This window comes from Miscanthus floridulus, chromosome 8 (assembly GCF_019320115.1).
Source record: "Miscanthus floridulus cultivar M001 chromosome 8, ASM1932011v1, whole genome shotgun sequence".
In the NCBI taxonomy this organism is placed as follows: Eukaryota; Viridiplantae; Streptophyta; class Magnoliopsida; order Poales; family Poaceae; genus Miscanthus; species Miscanthus floridulus.
The window spans coordinates 36,405,423-36,424,202 of NC_089587.1; the positions used below are offsets into that span (position 1 = coordinate 36,405,423).

The 18,780-nt window shown below is 47.8% G+C and overlaps 1 protein-coding gene across 1 annotated transcript; it reads right to left on the reverse strand.

Moving 5' to 3' along the window:
* Positions 1–1,553: 1,553 nt before the first annotated feature.
* LOC136468871 (uncharacterized) lies at positions 1,554–1,928 on the reverse strand. Its single transcript, XM_066467279.1, has one exon. It carries the CDS (start codon positions 1,926–1,928, stop codon positions 1,554–1,556), a length of 375 nt encoding a protein of 124 aa, XP_066323376.1.
* Positions 1,929–18,780: the final 16,852 nt, after the last annotated feature.

Here is an 18,780-nt window from a genome sequence, read left to right on the forward strand (position 1 = left end):
ACGGTAATCGCATCTGTTAATCGACTTTAATCGAGGCGGGCGTGTTAGGTTGTCTGCCTCCATTAATGATTAACCGAGGCGGTTGCTGGCCAGCTGCCCGGCCGCCGAATAATGGAGGCGGGCAACCAGCCCACCCGCCTCTGAGCCACAAAACGAAACGCCTCGGCTAAGTTTTTCTATAGTAGTGTCAGTGATCACATAGATTAATCCAGTAATATCCACTTCATAGGAAAGTGACTTAGACCAGTCGTTACTGAAGTACACATCCTGTGTCTAAAATTTGAAGCCATGGAAAAGATACCATGAGCAGATGCTAGAAATTTGAACGTTGAACAATCTAACAGTGACATATAAATAGAAATGGCAAGCATTATAGTGAAGCAATGCTGAAAATACCAGCATCTTTTCATGAACCTAGTTAAGAAAAAAAATAAAATTAGATATGCATCTTTGTTAAATTGCAATTGGATCGGGAGCACATACTAAAGCAAAAGGAAACAAAGGCGGGTAATATATGATAATCACAATGTATCAACCAACCAAGGCTGCAAATCATGTTCTTTGCGATAGGAGGTTAGTTTCTCACTTAGTGAAATACACTACATGAAAAATGGTTTGTAGCAACGGGAGAAATTCTTTGTAGGGGAGGCTGGTGATGGAGTCGCCCCTACAGTGGCGTGCTCGGGAGCCACGAGACCAGCCGCCCCTACAAATGGGTCGGATTTGTAGGGGCGGCTCACTCACCAGCCGCCTCCGGTGTTGCTATTTGTAGGGGCGGCTGGTGATTGAGCCGCCTCTACAAATGCCCCACTTATAAATATCTGCTATTCGTAGGGACGGCTCAATCACCAACCGCCTCTACAAATGACCCACGTATAAATAAACTGCAATCGGTACCGGAACTAGAACTAGAACTGCATGTCTCATGTCTAGAGCCGGTGTCACTATCAACCGTACGCTGTCGTCAGGAACTCAGGACGGCCCCGCCATGCCGGAGCAGGCAAAGGCAGCTGTGCTTCTGATCCGTGGAGGCCCGTGGGTGCCTCCTCTCCTCGTGTGGGCATTGGTTGCCCGACTGAAGGCTGCTGGACGCCACGATCCTCGGTCTACTATTGCTCAGCAACTGCAGCGCTGGCCCTACCTCACCTCGTTCGCATGACCGGTAGTATACCACTAGCGCCGCCCATGGTTTCAGCAAAATAGCTGACACAGGGCACAAAACCAGCGGCCACACCCTCGGTTGCAACACAAATGGCCATATAGATCGAAACCACACCTGGATCCAGCCTGCTTCCCTGTAACCAGGCTGCCCCTCCGGTGAACGCACGCATCCGCGCATGCTGCTGTCCCCGTCTTGCCTTGGCACTTGTGCATGAGGACCAGCTCGCCATGGATCGCTGACGTGGACATCCTAAACGGCTGGATCGGAGGCCACACAGATCCATCTCCACCGTTCATGTGATTTGTGTTTTCTCTGAGCTGATGACACCTTGGCACCACCTAACATCAGCACACCCTCCCACCCCGTTCCAATATTTTAGACGAGGCCCTCTCTAGCTCTCGTACGCCGCACTCCTATCTCTCTTCTCACGTACGCCAGAGCGGCGCCCCTTCTCCTTCTCCATCAGCACCACTGGCGCTCTTCCCCACCCTGAGCTGCGCCCTTCCCCTCTGGCTACAGCAGATCCACCTCCACCTCCGGCCGACCCCCTCCACCTCCGGCGGCGCCCTCCACCTCCACATCCACCTCCGGACGACACCCTCCACCTCCCCCTCCGGCCGGCCCCAGCGGCGCTTCTCCTCCGTGCCAGCAGCAGCAGATCCGGCGGCGGGCGTCTCTTTGGACCACGACACGACGGTGGTGGCGGCGGCGCCTCTTCTGGCAATGGCACGGCGGCGGCGACGGGCACCTCTTCCGGCAACATCATGGCAGCGGCGGGTCTCGGATCTGGCTATCGTGGCTCGTGGATGGGCTCGCCGGGCTCATCGATAGGTTTTCTTTTTTTCTATTAAAGGAGGCGGGCATTTTGACCGCCTCTGAAAATAACCATTAACGGAAATTTAATTTTTTTTACGGAAAAATGCACTGTAGGGGTGGTTCTAGACTGAACCGCCTCTACAAATAGGTATTATAAGGACGGCTGGTACTACAGTCGCCCCTATAAATCAATTTTGTAGAGACGGTTGGTATTACCATCCGCCCCTATAAATAGATTTATAGGGGCGGCTGATAACACCAACTGCCTCTATAAATCAATTTGTAGGAGCGGTCTGGGAACCGCCCCTACAAATACATGATTTGTAGAGACGGTATGGTAGGGGCGGCTGGCCGAGCCGCCTCTGCAAACCATCGTCGGTCGCCCCTACAAATGCTTATTGTAGTAGTGATAATCAATGGTGAATGGTAGGGGATGAGGAAATATTGTTTGTTTTTGTCTTCCCTAAACTCAGTGATGAGTAGTTCTATGCTTGCCACAATGTAGTTGAAGTCCATATTATCAATAAAAATGAAGATTAGCAAACAATAGGATAAGATATTTAATAATAGATAGAGGATATTTTAGAATGTAGCTACCAACATAAATAAAGAGACCACACTATGTGAGCAGGTAGATAAATTAAGAAGGCATAAGGCACAGCGTATCACTACATAGTGCCTGCTAGATAATTAGTTTATGTCCTTTCTAGACTCCACGCTAAGTACAGTCGTCTAGTCCAGAGTGGTTGTGAAGAGTTAGGATTTTAGTCAGCATTCATTTATCTATTCATTCAATGAAAGAGCTGAAGTTAATTGAGAAACAAAGACCTCATCAAAACGTCTTCAAGTGCCTTGGAGATGACTGGTGGCACCTCAGGGGATTGGCCTGGCCAAAGCAGCAGGGAGCAGATGGGGGCATGTGGAACTCAACAGCTACGTAGTATACAAATACGTCAACACAGACAAAAGAAATAAAAACCAATGACAATAGGAAGCAACAGGGAAAGGGGGGAACACGAACCGATGGATCGTCGGCCTAGGCAATCGGCCGGGGGCGACATCACCTGGAACTTGACCGACGCGACCATGTCCTGCAAAGACAATTCGTCCAACAGTCGAGCGCGACCATGGCCTACAAAGATAATTCGTCGAACAGTTGAAGAGCGTGAGAAGAGACAGAAGTCAAGCCAAAAGAAATGGAAAATATGACAAACTAACGCGTCCGCCTCGATTAATGTCGATTAACCGAGACGGTTACTGTAACGCAACCGTCTCGGTTAATACATTAACCGAGGCGGTCGCTCCAAAACAACAGCCTCCATAAATTAAGCGTGCCCGATTGGAAAGAATTGCAGTGCAAGTTGCAGCACTGGGCCCGCTCCCTGTCCAAAACCACCAGCGCCGCCCCTGTTTTTTCTGAAACCACCGTCACATGGCGCGATATTATTGGCCACACGCCTGGACGCCACACAATCGGCCACAGGGATCGGATCCACACCGCTCATCCCGCCTCGCCCTCTGTGCCGCCCGTTGTGTGCAGCATCCGCGCCGTCCTCCACCACGCGAAGTTGGATCAGTCGATGCCCCGGATCGCTGACGTGGAGTCCTTGAACGGCTAGATCAAAGACCACGTGGAGTCATCTCGACCATCAATTTGTTTGTGTTTCTTCACTAAGAATGACAAGCGGGCCCCACGTGACGTCATCTCCAGCCTAATGGAGAAATATCTCCCCTCCCTCTCACGTACGCCCGTAATCCCTCCCGACGCCGTGCATCTCCCTCTCTCCCTCAGCGCCCTTCTCTCTCCATCAGTGCCCTCCACCTCCATCTGTGGCGCGCCCTCCACGTTCGGCCCTCCCCTCCCCTCTAGAGCCCGACGCACTCCTCTCCTCCCGAGCACGACGGCGCACGCTCTCCCTCCCGAGCACGACAGTGCCCCTCTCCATCACGGCGCAAATCCGGCTGGTGCCGGCACGGGGAGGCCAGATCTGGCTGCGTGGTGCGGAGCGGCACGGTGGTCGCACGGTGCGGGGTGGCGCAGTGGCCGTGGTGGCGAGGGGTGGCGTGGTGCGGGGCGAGTGGTGGCGAGCAGCGCGGTGGCCATGGTGGCGTATGGGCCTAGGCTCAGCTTCCCTCTCCTCTGAGCGCGGCGCGGCGTCCCTCTCCTCCGAGCAGGGCACGATGTGGCCTCCCTCTCCTCCGAGCTCCCGGCACGGATTAGGCCTCCAACCGGCCACCGACGGCAGATCCGGCCACCGGAGGTGGTGGGGGCACAGATCCGGTCACCAGCAGCAGCGGATCCGACCACCTGCTGCTGCGGGTGCATGGATTTGGCCACTGGCAGCTGCGGGGGCGTGGATCCGGCCACGAGCAGCGGCGGCGCGCGGGACCAGGCTCGGTGGGCTACCGTGCTCAGTGGACTTTTTTTTTATTTTCTAAAATTATTTACGGAGGCGGGCTACTTAACTCAACTGCCTCCGTTAATAGCATTACCCGAGGCAGTTGCCTTACGCCGCCCGCCTCAGTTAATCGATTAACCGAGGCGGTCCTCCGTTAAGGCCCGATTAACCGTGTCCTTTCGACGGAGGCGGTTGGCAAAACCGCCTCGGTTAAGCCTTTTTGCCCGCCTCGGTTAAGATAAGTCAACCAACATCACCAAACAACCCAATAAGAATGTAGGTGTGATTTCTTGACAGTTACAAATGGTTCTATTGTATGTTACCGACCACCTAATCTTACTGGTTGCAAACAAATCTCTTTCATTTCTTGACAGGATCAACTCAACAACAGAAGAGAACACTCCTTGGAGAGGCCAAATAAAACAAGAGGTTCTATATTCAGGTACCATTTGTTCATACAATAGTGCGATCTTCATGAAGTGTTTGGTCGCTGCAGTCATGATTGGTTATTTAGCTTATGGGACATTCCAACATAAATTGGTATTTTTTGGCGTAGCTAAAATAGGTCCAAAAAAAAGGCTACCTGATCATGTTGACCCCATATTATATATAAATACATGTCTTAGCCATCGTTTGAAAATTTGTGTGCTAATCTTTTCCTTTTCCTTGATATGAAACTCACCTACTCAATACAAAAACACATGGTGGTGTCCTACTTTAAGGTCTGCAAATACACGCTGCTTCACCTAAATGTTCTTTTCCCCCCTAAAGTATCACATTTCATATTTGAATTGATGGTTATCCTGCCGGTACACTCAATTTCTAATTACTTGCTAGTTGTTGATACAAATGTTATATGGTGCCTTCTTTCATTGTCACTTCCACCTACTAGCCATTCAATTGGTATGAATTACCTCACCGTGCATGTAACGTGTTTTGTCCCTATATGGTTATACCATTTTGAGATGGTTATACATGTGTGTGCATTCCACTTTCAGTTATAGTAATAGGTATGTGGAGATACCACTTTTAGTTCAAAGTATTAACAAAAGTACACAAAAACCATGTCAGAAGCATGTAACGCTAAGTTATAAAAACCATTAACAATTATAGGGACAGAACACGTTACATGCATGATAAGAAAATGTGTCACGTTCATGAAAAAGATGTTGCTATCTGTTCTGGTGGATTTTGCTGTTGATTGTGCAAGGGGATTGCCGGAAGGATGCTGCTGGTAGTTGCAGAGAGTGACTAGCCAGTAGAGGTGTTGCAAGCTAAGAAATGACCAATCACAGGATTGCCAGCCATAGCCATTGTTGCTTGAGGTGGCTGGTGCACAGCCTTAGCACAAGAAGCATGAGGATGGAGCATCCAGATGGGAACCGCTAGCCCATGGTATTGAAAGGGCCATCCACAGCTGCACTTATGTAGTTGATCCCTGTCACTTCAAAAGTTTTTTCCTTAGCCGCAGCAGAAGCAATGCCAGGGTGAGGGTGCACACACTCATCATGTGGAAACTGAGTTCCTGCCCTATCTAGCACACATGGTTGCACACTTTGCACTTGTGTGGAACACTCTGCATGTCTAGCTTTCCCTTGCCCTTCTTCTCCATGATTCTGTGATGATGAGTAATGTGGCCTCCTAGCGCTTGGGTGTGGGGAAGAATGTGTTCTTACACTTAGGGCAACTGTACACCTTGGCAAGCCTTTGTTGCTCTCACCTCCTGCGGGAGTAGATGTGTTGCAGGTGTGGCTGCCACTGCTACATCCATCAAGACCTTTGCCTCCATAGTCGGCATCGCCATAGCTAGGAACACCTTTTCCAAAGTCGACATTGCCATAGCTAGCGAGAGATTTGCCACAACCATTGCTATACCTAGCAACAACTTTACCATTGCCACCATATCCCTAGCGAGAACCAGCTTCACCAGAACCTATGTTCCCTTTCACTGTGCGATCAGGTGCAGTTTGAGTGGCCATAGTCATAGCGGTGGCGAGAGGAGCTCTTGTGTTGGTCAACGCTGCCACAAAAGCATGAGGTGGTGGAATTGTTAGACCCGCTATTGATGCACCAGCAGAAGCTCCTCCAATGTTCAAAGATTCAACGAGCGCATGAGGTGCAACCGGCGTAGGAGTTGCCACAGCCACCGCAGGAGCTCCACGAGACCCATGATGGTGATGAGAGGTTTTGCATCGTCGTCGATGACGATCATGAAATTGTCATCATCGCTGTGATCGTTCTCTGTGACCTTGTTGCTATCGTGCATGGCGACCGCTATGCTGCGAAGAGTGACATTAGACTAAGATCCAGAAACTTTTACCTCCAAGTTCTCATCAACAGGTGAGACGACAACGTCGACCACCCCAAGCTGCATCACCATCAGGTCGCGTTGGATCTGCATGACGAGCGACCTGTCCGGATGTTCTTCACCACAAATGTCTCTAGAACTCCCGTTGCGGCGCATGGCATTGCCCCATGTCGCCTCTGGCGGCTTCATGGTCCTCGGCTTTGACTTTCGCTTCTTCCTTCTCCTCTTCGGTGAGGGTGCATCCTCCTTCGCCATGGAGGAGAGGTGGTCGTGCTTGTGCAACCCCATGTGCCCACTGCCCACACAACGTCATCTCCCGACCAAAGGTTATGGAGCAATCGGTGCAAAGCATAAGGCCGATCGTCCATCACAGCAACAGTGCCAAGGCCAACTAATCGGAGCCTAGGCACCTCATGCGAGTGTCGCGGCTGCAAACCACACTGCTCGGCAGTTGCCTAGTCCCTACCAGGACAACCCACCAAAGATCCACACATGTATACAACTAACATAGGTTGGGAACAAATCACATTTCATGTTATATTGTATAGTGTGACTTTTCCTAAACTCTGTTATTTGCCAATCTTTCTCATATGCATGTGACACATTTTCTTATCGTGCATGTAATGTGTTTTGTCCCTATGTGGTTATACTATTTTGAGATGTGTTATACATATGTGGACATTCCACTTTTAGTTATAGTAATAGGTATGTAGAGATACCACTTCCAATTAAAAGTATTTACAAATGTACACAAAAATCATGTCAGAAGCATGTAATGCTAAGTTATAAAAACCATTAACAATTATAGAGACAAAACACGTTACATGCACGATAAGAAAATGTGTCACATGCATGAAAAAGATGCTGCTATCTGTTCTGGTGGATTTTGCTCTCTTGATTGTGCAAAAGGAATGCCGGAAGGATGCTGCTGGTAGTTGCAGGGAGTGACCAGCCAGTGAAGGTGTTGCAAGCTAAGAAATGACCAATCACAAGATTGACAGCCATAGCCATTGTTCCTTGAGGTGGCTGGTACACTAGTGTGGCCTTAGTGCAAGAAGTGTGAGGATGGAGCTTCCAGCTGGGAACCACCAGCCCATGGTATTGAAAGGGCCATCCATAGCTACACCTATGTTGTTGATCCCTATCGCTTCGAAGGTTTTTTACTTAGCCATAGCAGCAGCAATGCCAAGGTGGTGTGCACACACTCATCATGTGGAAACTGAGTTCCTGCCCTGTCTGGCACACATGGTAGCACACTTTGCACTTGTGTGGAACACTCTACATGTCTAGCTTTGCCTTGCCCTTCTTCTCCATGATTCTGTGATGATGAGTAATGTGGCCTCCCCGCCCCTGGGGTGTAGTGGAGAATGTGTTCTTACACTTAGGGAACTATACACCTTGGCACAGCCTTTGTTGCTCTCACCTCTAGTGGGAGTAGATTGTTGTAGGTGTGGCTGCCACTGCTACATCCAGCAAGACCTTTGCCTCCATAGCCGGCATCGCTATAGCTAGCAACACCTTTTCTATAATCAACATTGCCATAGCCAGTGAGAGATTTGCCACAACCATTCCTATACCTAGAAACAGCTTTACCATTGCCACCATATCCCTAGCGAGAACCAGCGTCACCAGAGCCTATGTTCCCCTTCACTGGGCGATCAGGTGCAGTTTGAGTGGCTACACTCATAGTGGTGGCAAGAGGAGCTCTTGTGTTGGTCGCCGCTGCCACAAAAGCATGAGGTGATGGAATTGTCAGACCCACTATTGATGCTGCAGCAGGAGCTCCTCCAATGTTCAAAGATTCAGCGGGCGCATGAGGTACAGGTGGCGTAGGAGTTGCCACGGCCACCGTAGGAGCTCCACGAGACCCACGATGGAGATGAGAGGATTTGCGTCGTCATCGTCATCGATGACGATCACAAAATTGTCATCACCGCTACGCTCATTCTCTGTGACCTTGTTGTTATCATGCATGACGACCGCTATGTTGCGAACAGAGACATTAGACTAAGATCCAGAAACTTTTACCTCCAAGTTCTCATCAACTAATGAGACAACAGTGTCAACCACCCCAAGCTGTGTCGCCATTAGGTCACATTGGATCTGCATGACGAGCAACCTGTCTGGCTGTTCTTCAGCACAGGCGTCTCTTGGGCTCCCATTGTGACGCGTGGCATTGCCCTATGTCGCCTCTGGCGGCTTCATGGTCCTTAGCTTTGACTTCCACTTCTTCCTTCTGCTCTTCGACGTGGGTGCATCCTCCTCCGCCTTGGAGGAGAGGTGGTTGTGCTTGTGCAACCTCATGTGCCACTACCCACACAGCATCATCTCCCGACCAAAGGTTATGGAGCAATCGATGCAAGCATAAGGCCAATCGTCCATCACAGCAATAGTGCCAAGGCCAACTAATCTGAGCCTACGCACCTCATGCGAGTGTCGCGGCAGCAAACTATGCTGCTCGCCAGTTGCCTAGTCCCTACCAGGATAGCCCACCAAAGATCCGCACATATATACAACTAATGTAGGTTGGGAACAAATCACATTTCATGTTATATTATATAGTGTGACTTTTCCTAAACTCTATTATTTGCCAATCTTTCTCATATGCATGTGACGCATTTTCTTATTCATGTAATGTGTTTTGTCCCTATGTGGTTATACCATTTTGAGATGGTTATACATGTGTGGACATTCCACTTTCAATTATAGTAATAGGTATGTGGAGATACCACTTTTAGCTAAAAGTATTAACAAAAGTACACAAAAATCATGTCAGAAGCATGTAATGCTAAGTTATAAAAACCATTAACAATTTTAGGGACAAAACACGTTACATGCACGATAAGAAAATATGCCACGTGCATGAAAAAGATGCTGCTATCTGTTTTGGTGGATTTTATTCTCTTGATTGTGCAAGGGGATTGCCGGAAGGATGCTACTGGTAGTTGCTGGGAGTGACCAGCCAAGTGTACGTGTTGCAAGCTGAGAACTGACCAATCACAGGATTGCCAGTCATAGCCATTGTTCCTTGAGGTGGCTGGTGCACTGGCGCGGCCTTAGCGCAAGAAGCGTGAGGATGGAGCTTCCAGCTAGGAACCACCAGCCCATGGTACTAAAAGGGCCATCCATAACTGCACCTATGTTGTTGATCCCTGTCGCTTTGAAGGTTTTTTCCTTAGCCACAGCTGCAGCAATGCCAGGGTGAGGGTGCACAAACTCACCATGTGGAAACTGAGTTCCCGCCCTGTCTGGCTCACGTGGTTGCACACTTTGCACTTGTGTAGAACACTCTACATGTCTAGCTTTGCCTTGCCCTTCTTCTTCGTGATTCTGTGATGATTAGTAATATGGCCTCCCAGCGCCTAGGTGTGGGGAAGAATGTGTTCTTACACATAGGGCAACTGTACACCTTGGCACAACCTTTGTTGCTCTCACCTCGGAGTAGATGTGTTGTAGGTGTGGCTACCACTGCTATATCCAGCAAGACCTTTGCCTCCATAGCCGGCATCGCTATAGCAAGCAACTCCATTTCCATAATCGATATTGCCTTAGCCAGCAAGAGATTTGCTACAACCATTGCTATACCTAGCAACAACTTTACCATTGCCACCATATCCCTAGCAAGAACCAGCTTTACCAGAGCCTATGTTCCCCTTCACTGGGCGATCAGGTGCGGTTTGAGTGGCCACACTCATAGCGGTGGCGAGAGCAGCTTTTGTGATGGTCGCCGCTGCCACAAAAGCAGGAGGTGGTGGAATTGTCAGAGCCGCTATTGATGCAGCAGTAGGAGCTCCTCCAATGTTCACAGATTTAGTGGGCGCATGAGGTGCAGGCGGCGTAGGAGTTGCCACGGCCACCTCGGGAGCTCCACAAGACCTACGATGGCGATGAGAGGATTTGCGTCATCATCGTCGTCGTCTTCGATGACGATCACGAAATTGCCATCGCCGCTGCGCTCGTTCTCTGTGACCTTGTTGCTGTCGTGCATGGCGACCGCTATGTTGTGAATAGTGACATTAGACTAAGATCCAGAAACTTTTACCTCCAAGTTCTCATCAACAAGTGAGACGACAGCGTCGACCACCCCAAGCTATGTCACCATCAGGTTGAGTTGGATCTGCATGACGAGCGACCTGTCCGGCTGTTCTTCACCAAAGGCGTCTCTAGGGCTCCCATTGCGGCGCGTGGCATTGCCCCATGTCGCCTCTGGTAGCTTCATGGTCCTCAGCTTTGACTTCCGCTTCTTCCTTCTCCTCTTCGGTGTGGGTGCATCCTCCTCTGACTTGGAGGAGAGGTGGTCGTGCTTGTGTAACCTCATGTGCCCACTGCCGACACAGCGTCATCTCCCGACCAAAGGTCATGGAGCAATTGGTGCAAGCATAAGGTCCATCATCCATCATAGCAACAGTGCCAAGACCAACTAATCTGAGCCTAGGCACCTCATGCGAGTGCTATGGCTGCAAACCACGCTGCTTGGCAGTTGCCTGGTCCCTACCAGGACAACCCACCAAAGATCCACACATGTATACAACTAACGTAGGTTGGGAACAAATCACACTTTATGTTATATTATATATTAATATAACATAAAGTGTGACTTTTCCTAACCTCTATTATTTACCAATCTTTCTCATGTGCATGTGACGCATTTTCTTATCATGCATGTAATGTGTTTTGTCCCTATGTGGTTATACCATTTTGAGATGGTTATACATGTGTGGAAATTCCACTTTCAGTTATAGTAATAGGTATGTAGAGATACCACTTTGAGTTGTATATATTAATGTCTTTTGTCCTTTCTCTCCATCTGCCACCTTTGCTTTAGCTACTTAATATTTTTGTCTTTGCAATATCCTTTTTTTTGCTGGTAGTCTTCGTAATATTATACTATAGGTCGATAATGAGCCCATTATATCATACATATGCTCACATTATTACCGTGCTCCAATCTCATATTTGGTGCAACTGAGTATACAACGTCAATAAATATATGGTCAGTTGGATGTATTCTTGCAGTACTTCTTGGTCAGGTGGGTTTCTGTATTTGTTTTGAAGTTTTTGAAGGGTTTAGGTTTCTTTGCTTGACCATGACACCAATGATATTGTTTTAATTCTTTTGCATGTATGTTTGCAGCCATTGTTCGTAGGTTAGAGTGCAGTTGAAGTTGTAGAGATAATCTAGGTATTGCACACATCACATTTCTCTATCCTTTTACTTCTGCCTTGAAATTGCCAAAATAGATGTGATCCTCACGCATGTTCTTCATACATACGCCCTCCCGTTAGGATATACAATGCGTGAACCCAAACTATATTGAGTTTAGATTTCCACGGATAAAAAGCCCACCCTTGGCACAAGGTATGCATGTTATCTAACGAAAAAATGCTTGTTCATATGGAACATTTTTTTATGCATAGCCATCTGATCAATTAACATATTTTTGTTGTAGTCTTAGTTTTCTAATAGGTTGTAATAATTCCATTGCTGTTAATATTATGCGGTTTCTCATTTATGTTATAGTAATACACATGTGTATATACCACTCGCATAAACCTTGTTTTTGTATACCAAAACTTTCTCCTCCGCAGTCCACATCGTTAAAAAACTACCATCGTCCATTCCCTGCTATACATGCAGGATTACCATCCGTTCCTAATGGCCGGCATAGGAATAAAAGCATTGCACGTTGCTGAAAAACTACCACCGTCCATTCCCTGCTATACATGCAGGATTACCGTCCGTCCTACCGCGGGCATAGAAAAAAAACAACTCGAACCGTCCGTTCCATGCGAACGTCAAAAAAACTCCTTCCTCCCTACTACTGCTCCCAACACCGGCACCGTCGTCGGTCCGCTCTCCATAGTGCCACCGCTCCCTACTACCAGCGCTACTGCTCTGCCCTCTACAACGTCAATGCCGTTCTGGCTGCTCGACCCCTCCCAGCACTATCACTGCTGCTCTGCCCCTTCCAGTGGCGATGTCCTCACGAGCACCTCCTCTTCGACAGCAAATCAGAGACTCCAAGACAGAAAGGTTGCCTCCTCTTTCTATGTTACTTCCTATTTTAGGATCGGATATTCGTGAGTTTATGTTTCTTCGTCTCCACTCCTGCCTATTCTAGGGTTAAAATTTAGGGTTAGGATTTTAGAACAAAGTTAGGGAAGAGTTGTTCCCTCAAATTTTAGCATGCTGTATTCAAAGATTTGGTAGATCCATTCTTAGTTTGTCATATTCCCCCTCTTTTGGCTTGACCTATGTCTCTTCTCACGCTCTTTAACTGTCACCGGTGCAGCAAGGCATTTTGCTCCCGGTTGGGAAACCCCTTTAGTCCCGGTTTCCCAACCAGGAGCACCAATCCGGGACTAAAGGTACCCTCCTTTAGTCCCGGCTTAACGTCCGGGACTAAAGGGGGACCTTTAGTCCCGGTTGAAAACACCAACCGGGAGTAAAGGGGGCCTCCAAGCCTGGCCTGGGACCGCCACGGGGCAGGACCTTTAGTCCCGGTTGGAAACACCAACCAGGACTAAATGTCCCTCTCTTTTTTCCTTTTTTTGTTTCTATTTTTGGTTTCTTTTTTCATTTAATGATTAGTTTTGATATTAAAATACATTTTCGAATACGCTGCTAATAGTAATATATATGTGTACTTCGCACGCGTAAGTTTTCGTTCGAACTTTGTGTGTATATATATGTGTGTGTGTGTATTGCTCATGTAATTACTTATACAAATGAGAGCAATAAAGAAATTGTAAATATACGATCGAAATAATATAAAGGAAAAAGTATTTATATACGTACTTTGAGTTGCTCTTCAGGAGTTCTCTTTGAGTACGCCATGATGAACTCGTAAACATACTATCCGCAGTAGTTGTTACCCTGCTCCTGCCTTAGAACCCACTTTTACGACAAAAAAATCAATTAGGGTGAATTGAAATCATCATATGGTGTTAATTGAATATAAATGTGTAGTTATAGTACTTACTTTGTGTGCGATTACACCCAGTGGCGCTTTGCAATGTTTCATTTTTTGTTCCTCAATGAACCTTTTCCAAACCCTGCTCCCAATAAAATAAAAAAATAATTTAACCTTTAATAATTGTTGAGAGATCGACGCCATTATATATATATGTTGTTATAGAGAAACTAAATTAATTACCCTTGTATAATATCTATCATGTCTTGATACTCCGTTTACGGTTTTCTCAACGAGTCTAAGATTTTCAATCTACTATTGGCCATATCGATGACCATCAATATATATATATATATGTGTGTGTGTGTGTGAGAGAGAGAGAGAGGTAACTAGCTAGTAAGGAAATATTGATGTCCCATATATATGATCGACATTAATTACTTATAATAATACTCACTTGAAGTTGTAGGGGAAGAGTATCTCCTTCTTGTCGCGTTGGTTCACTAAGAAATTCATGAGATTTCTCTCAGGTTGAGGCTTATAATCCTTCGGGGGGTTAGGGTGTTTGTATACGACATACGGATCAACGAACCCAACATCATTACCCTTTCTGTTTCTAAGTTCTGTTATCTCATATTTGCATACATGAAAATTGTGAATATATAATAAAGAAATTGTGAATATAGTAGAAAATAATCACACTTATAGACAATAGCAGCTAATGAGATTTTTGTCGAGAGAGTCCAGGTGGCATAGTTGGTGTAATTCTGGAAGCTCGACATAGATAATGTCATTGCCACGGAAGTAATGGTGGTTTCTAATTCCGACAGAAAGATAGATTTGTCCCGCATCAGACGCCGACATGTACCACCCGTTTAGCAGGTACATTTGCGTACCCAGTTCACCTAATTTCTCTGGGTTGTATAGACTCTGGCCTGGTACAAATTTCTTGTAAGGATCCACTTCCGGAGCAGATGGTCCTTCAGCGAACACTTCGGCAAGGTTCAAACCAGTGTCCTCATAAAACCAAAGAAACGACTCATAGCCGCCTACCTCTGCCACTAAGTTTAAGTTTGAACCATATTCGTTAGGAACGACAAGGGGGGATTGATTGTTGCGATTGTTGTCCGAGTTGTGCAACACCTTTCCCTACTCTCTTCTTTTTTTGCGCCGCCTCATGACTTGGTGAGAGAGCGGTCATAGTCCGATATCGGTTGTTTCGCGGCGCTCTTAAGAGAATCCCATTTTTTTGTTCCAACTTCTTTCTTAGCTGATCTGGAGGTAGGAAGAAGTATGATGGTTCCGGGTTCTCCCTCGCTCGTCGTGCCTGTTTTGCACCTTCAAAGAAATCTGTCACTTCTTTTTGTACTGCATCCTTTAATTCCTGTTCACTTTTCTCATAAGATAGTTTTTGGGGAATAACTGGATGAGTATTTGCTTTCTGCTTCTTTGCCGGTGGGCAGGGCAACGACTTCGTTTGCGGGGTGGACCTCTTAGGGGCTAGCTTCCTTGGAGGCAGGGGATGCGTTGGAGACTGCCTTGGAGGCAGTGCAGACTTTAGAGGCGGCGGAGGCGTTGGAGACCTCGGTGAAGGAGTTGTGGACTTCCTTGGAGGCGGCGGAGGAGTTGGAGATGGTGGGGATGCAGTAGTGCCTTCGAAGGCGTCATCATTGCCCTGAGCACTGTGATGGTCGGGAGAAGCAACAACTGGACTTTGGTTGGCGGAGGCCATGCTTTGTGAGTACAAAAAATAATGAGATATAAGTAAATGCTTATTATTAGTCATGCCCATAGAAAATTATCATAAAATTGTTTTGTTAACTTTTGTCCGCACCTAATGTCTGCTGGCGGTGGAGCAGACGCCCCAGGGATAATGATGTAGTGCTTGCGCCATAGTATATATGCCTTCTCTGCTTTTCCTAGAGTCTTCTCTCCATCACCTCTAGGAATGTCAAGAGCTAGATCCTCATAACCTTTGCTCACTTTATCCACTGCGACCCTAGCATATCCAGGTTGTATTGGTGCCCCATGGATTCTTGGTGTCTTGGTAGGGTTTGGAGGAGTAAAAACACCGACAGCGACCTTGATTGTGTCATTCCCCCTTGGAACATGTAGCTCAATTGATGTCATTGGAGTAGTGACATCATCCACGGGGAAGCGCAGCGCTGCGTCATCTTGCTTTGGCAGCTCAGTGGAAGCGTAGCTGCTTTTCAACTGACCAGGGGGGCTAATATTAACATTCATTCCTGGCTCTGATGCCTGCCTTTGGGCACTCATTGCTATCTGCACTTGCTTTCTGATTTCTTCCTGCATTCTTGCTTCCATTGCTTTTTCTCTCTCCTTTGCTTCAAGCACCATTTCCTCCAACATTGTCACCCATGCTGCTTGCTCCTCCTTGCTTCTCTGGCAGCTTCGGTAGGTTTCCCTGTCATTAGGGAAACCATGAACTCATGGAGTGTTGCGTCCTAAGCCTCTGGTTCAGCCAGTGTGTTCAGCAGTCCCGATGGCATACGTCAGCTCATCTTTCTCTCTATTGGGCTTGAACACACCAATCTCTTTAGCTTCTATAGCAATAGCCAATCGGCGTGCTGCTGTTTCAAGTTTTTGCCCATACACTGCCAGACCGGTCTGTGGGTCGAGTCTTCCCCCATGATCGAAAAACCAATTCTTCGAGCGTGGGGGCCACTTGGCTTATTCTGGTTCGATCCCCTTGGCAATAATGTCCGCTTCCATTTTTTGCCACTTCAGAATGGCAGTATCGTAGCCACCTGATCCCATGTCATGGTGGTATACCTTTTTTTAGGCATTCTCTTGGTTCCTTCTCACTCGTGCCTCACCCTCTGCTGATGTCTTGTACTCTACGAAATCATTCCAATAGGGCCTCTGTTTCGAGATCGGGTCCGTAGCAGTATTGAAATTCGGTGTTTTGTTCTCCTTGATGTATGTGTTGTATAGGTGTTTCTTCCAAGTCTAGAATTGTGTGGCCATCTTCTTCATAGCCCACGATCGAACTAGCTCCTTCAATTCATCATCGTTGATATCATCATAATCATCCGCTTGCAACGTGAAATGGGCAAGGATATCATTCCAGAGCAAATTCTTGTCAACATCAGAGACAAAACTAACATTAGGTTCATTGATCTTTTTCTTCCATTCACGGATACTGATCGGAATTTTGTCCCTTACAAGGTACCCACAGTGTTCCACGAATTTCCTTTTATGTGGACCAAGTGGTTCGCCTGTCTCGATGTTGAATTCCGATATTATGTACCGGCCCTCCAGTGGTTTCTTTGGTCCTCGAACATTTTTGCTCTTCGCCGTTGTGGTCGCCGATCCAAAGGGCTACATATAAAAAAATAATAAATAAATATCTTTTGTACATAGAAATATATACAATATTCACATATAATATATATTTAGTATATATACCTCGCCTGTATTTTCTTGCAAAACATTTTCTTGCTCATTTTCAAGAGCTAGGTATTGACTTCCGTCATCAACATCCTGCTCACCAGCATTGGCAATAATATTCATCATTTCTTCCTCCATGTTGTCTCCCGGGGCAGCCATATCTAACAAATTTAATAAAATTTAAGTCACATATATAAACAAGTCATATATATACAATAAGTCATATACAAATTTATCTAAGTCACATATATATAAACAAGTCATATATGTAAACAAGTCATATATGTACAATAAGTCATAAACAAAATAAATCTAAGTCACATATATAAACAAGTCATATAAACAAGTCATATATATAAACAATTCATATATGTAAACAATCATATATGTCAGCAAGTCATATATGTAAACAAGTCATATATGTAAACAAGTCATATAAACAAGTCATATATATAAACAAGTCATATATGTAAACAAGTCATATAAACGACGAATTCGCCCTAGCGAGAACGGTGAATTCGCCCTAGCGAGAACGACAATTCGCTCTAGCGAGAACGACAGGGCGAATTCGTCGTTCTCGCTAGGGCGAATTCGTCGTTCTCGCTAGGGCGAATCGTCATTCTCGCTAGGGTATACAACAACAGGGCGACGTTGCTCCGCATATACAACAACGGGGCGGCGTTGCTCCGCATATACAACAATGGGGCGATGTTGCTCCGCATACAACACAACGAGGCGGCGTTGCTCCGCATACAACACAACGAGGCGGCGTTGCTCCACATACAACACAACAAAGCGACATTGCTCCGCATACAACACAACGACGACGTTGCTCCGCATACAACACAACGAGGCATTCCTCTGCATATATCACATACAAACACATATCGACATACGTAGGGGTCGGTGGTGACGATCGACGTACGTAGGGGTCGGCGGTGATGGGCGTCCGGAGGCAGTGATGATGAGGCGGCGAGGGGCGTGGCCGGCGGCCGAGACTCCTCTTCCTTCCTTCTCCTTCCTCCTCCCTTCTCCTTCTTCCTTCTCCTCCCATCTCCTTCTTCCTTCTCCCTTCTCTCCTCCACCTCCCTTCTCTCCTCTACTGCCCTGCCCCTCCTCTCCTCCAATCCGGCGGTTCAGGGGGCAGGGCACCAGTCCGGTGGCGGAGCGGGGCCGGGTCGGGGACGGCTGCGCCGGAGCGGGGCCGGGGCGGGGACGGCCACGGCGGAGTGGGGCCAGGACGGCCACGGTGGAGCGGGGCTAGACCGGCCGTGGCGGAGCGAGGCCGGGGCAGGGACGGCCGCGGCGGAGCGGGGACAGGCCGGGGTGGTCGGGGGGCAGCGCATTGGCGAGCGCGCTTAGTCGGGGCATGCGACGTCGGGGCGGTGGGGCGCCGGTGCGCGTGCGGGCGCTCGCGAGGTGCGGCATCGGCGGTGGATCGGACGAGCGGCGGCGGGTCTGTTAGGGCTTGGCTCGGCAGTGGGGAGGAGGAAGAAGAGGGGCCGGGGCGGGCGTAGAGGCTATATAAGGGAGAGGACCTTTAGTCCCGGGCGTCACCACCAGCCGGGACTAAAGGCCCTTTAGTCCCGAGCCCTGTTATCGCCCGGGACTAAAGGTCACACCTTTAGTCCTGGCTGGTGGTGGCGCCCAGGACTAAAGGTAACCTTTAGTCCCGGCTGGTGGTGGCGCCCGGGACTAAAGGTTTTTGGCGGGCAGCCGAACTGCAGTTTCGCTGCCCGCCAATTCATTAGGATTTTAATATATTTCTTT

What these genes read in the sequence shown, in the direction of transcription:
- LOC136468871 (XM_066467279.1), bottom strand. Translation starts at nt 1,928, where the DNA reads ATGATGTTGCCGGAAGAGGTGCCCGTCGCCGCCGCCGTGCCATTGCCA.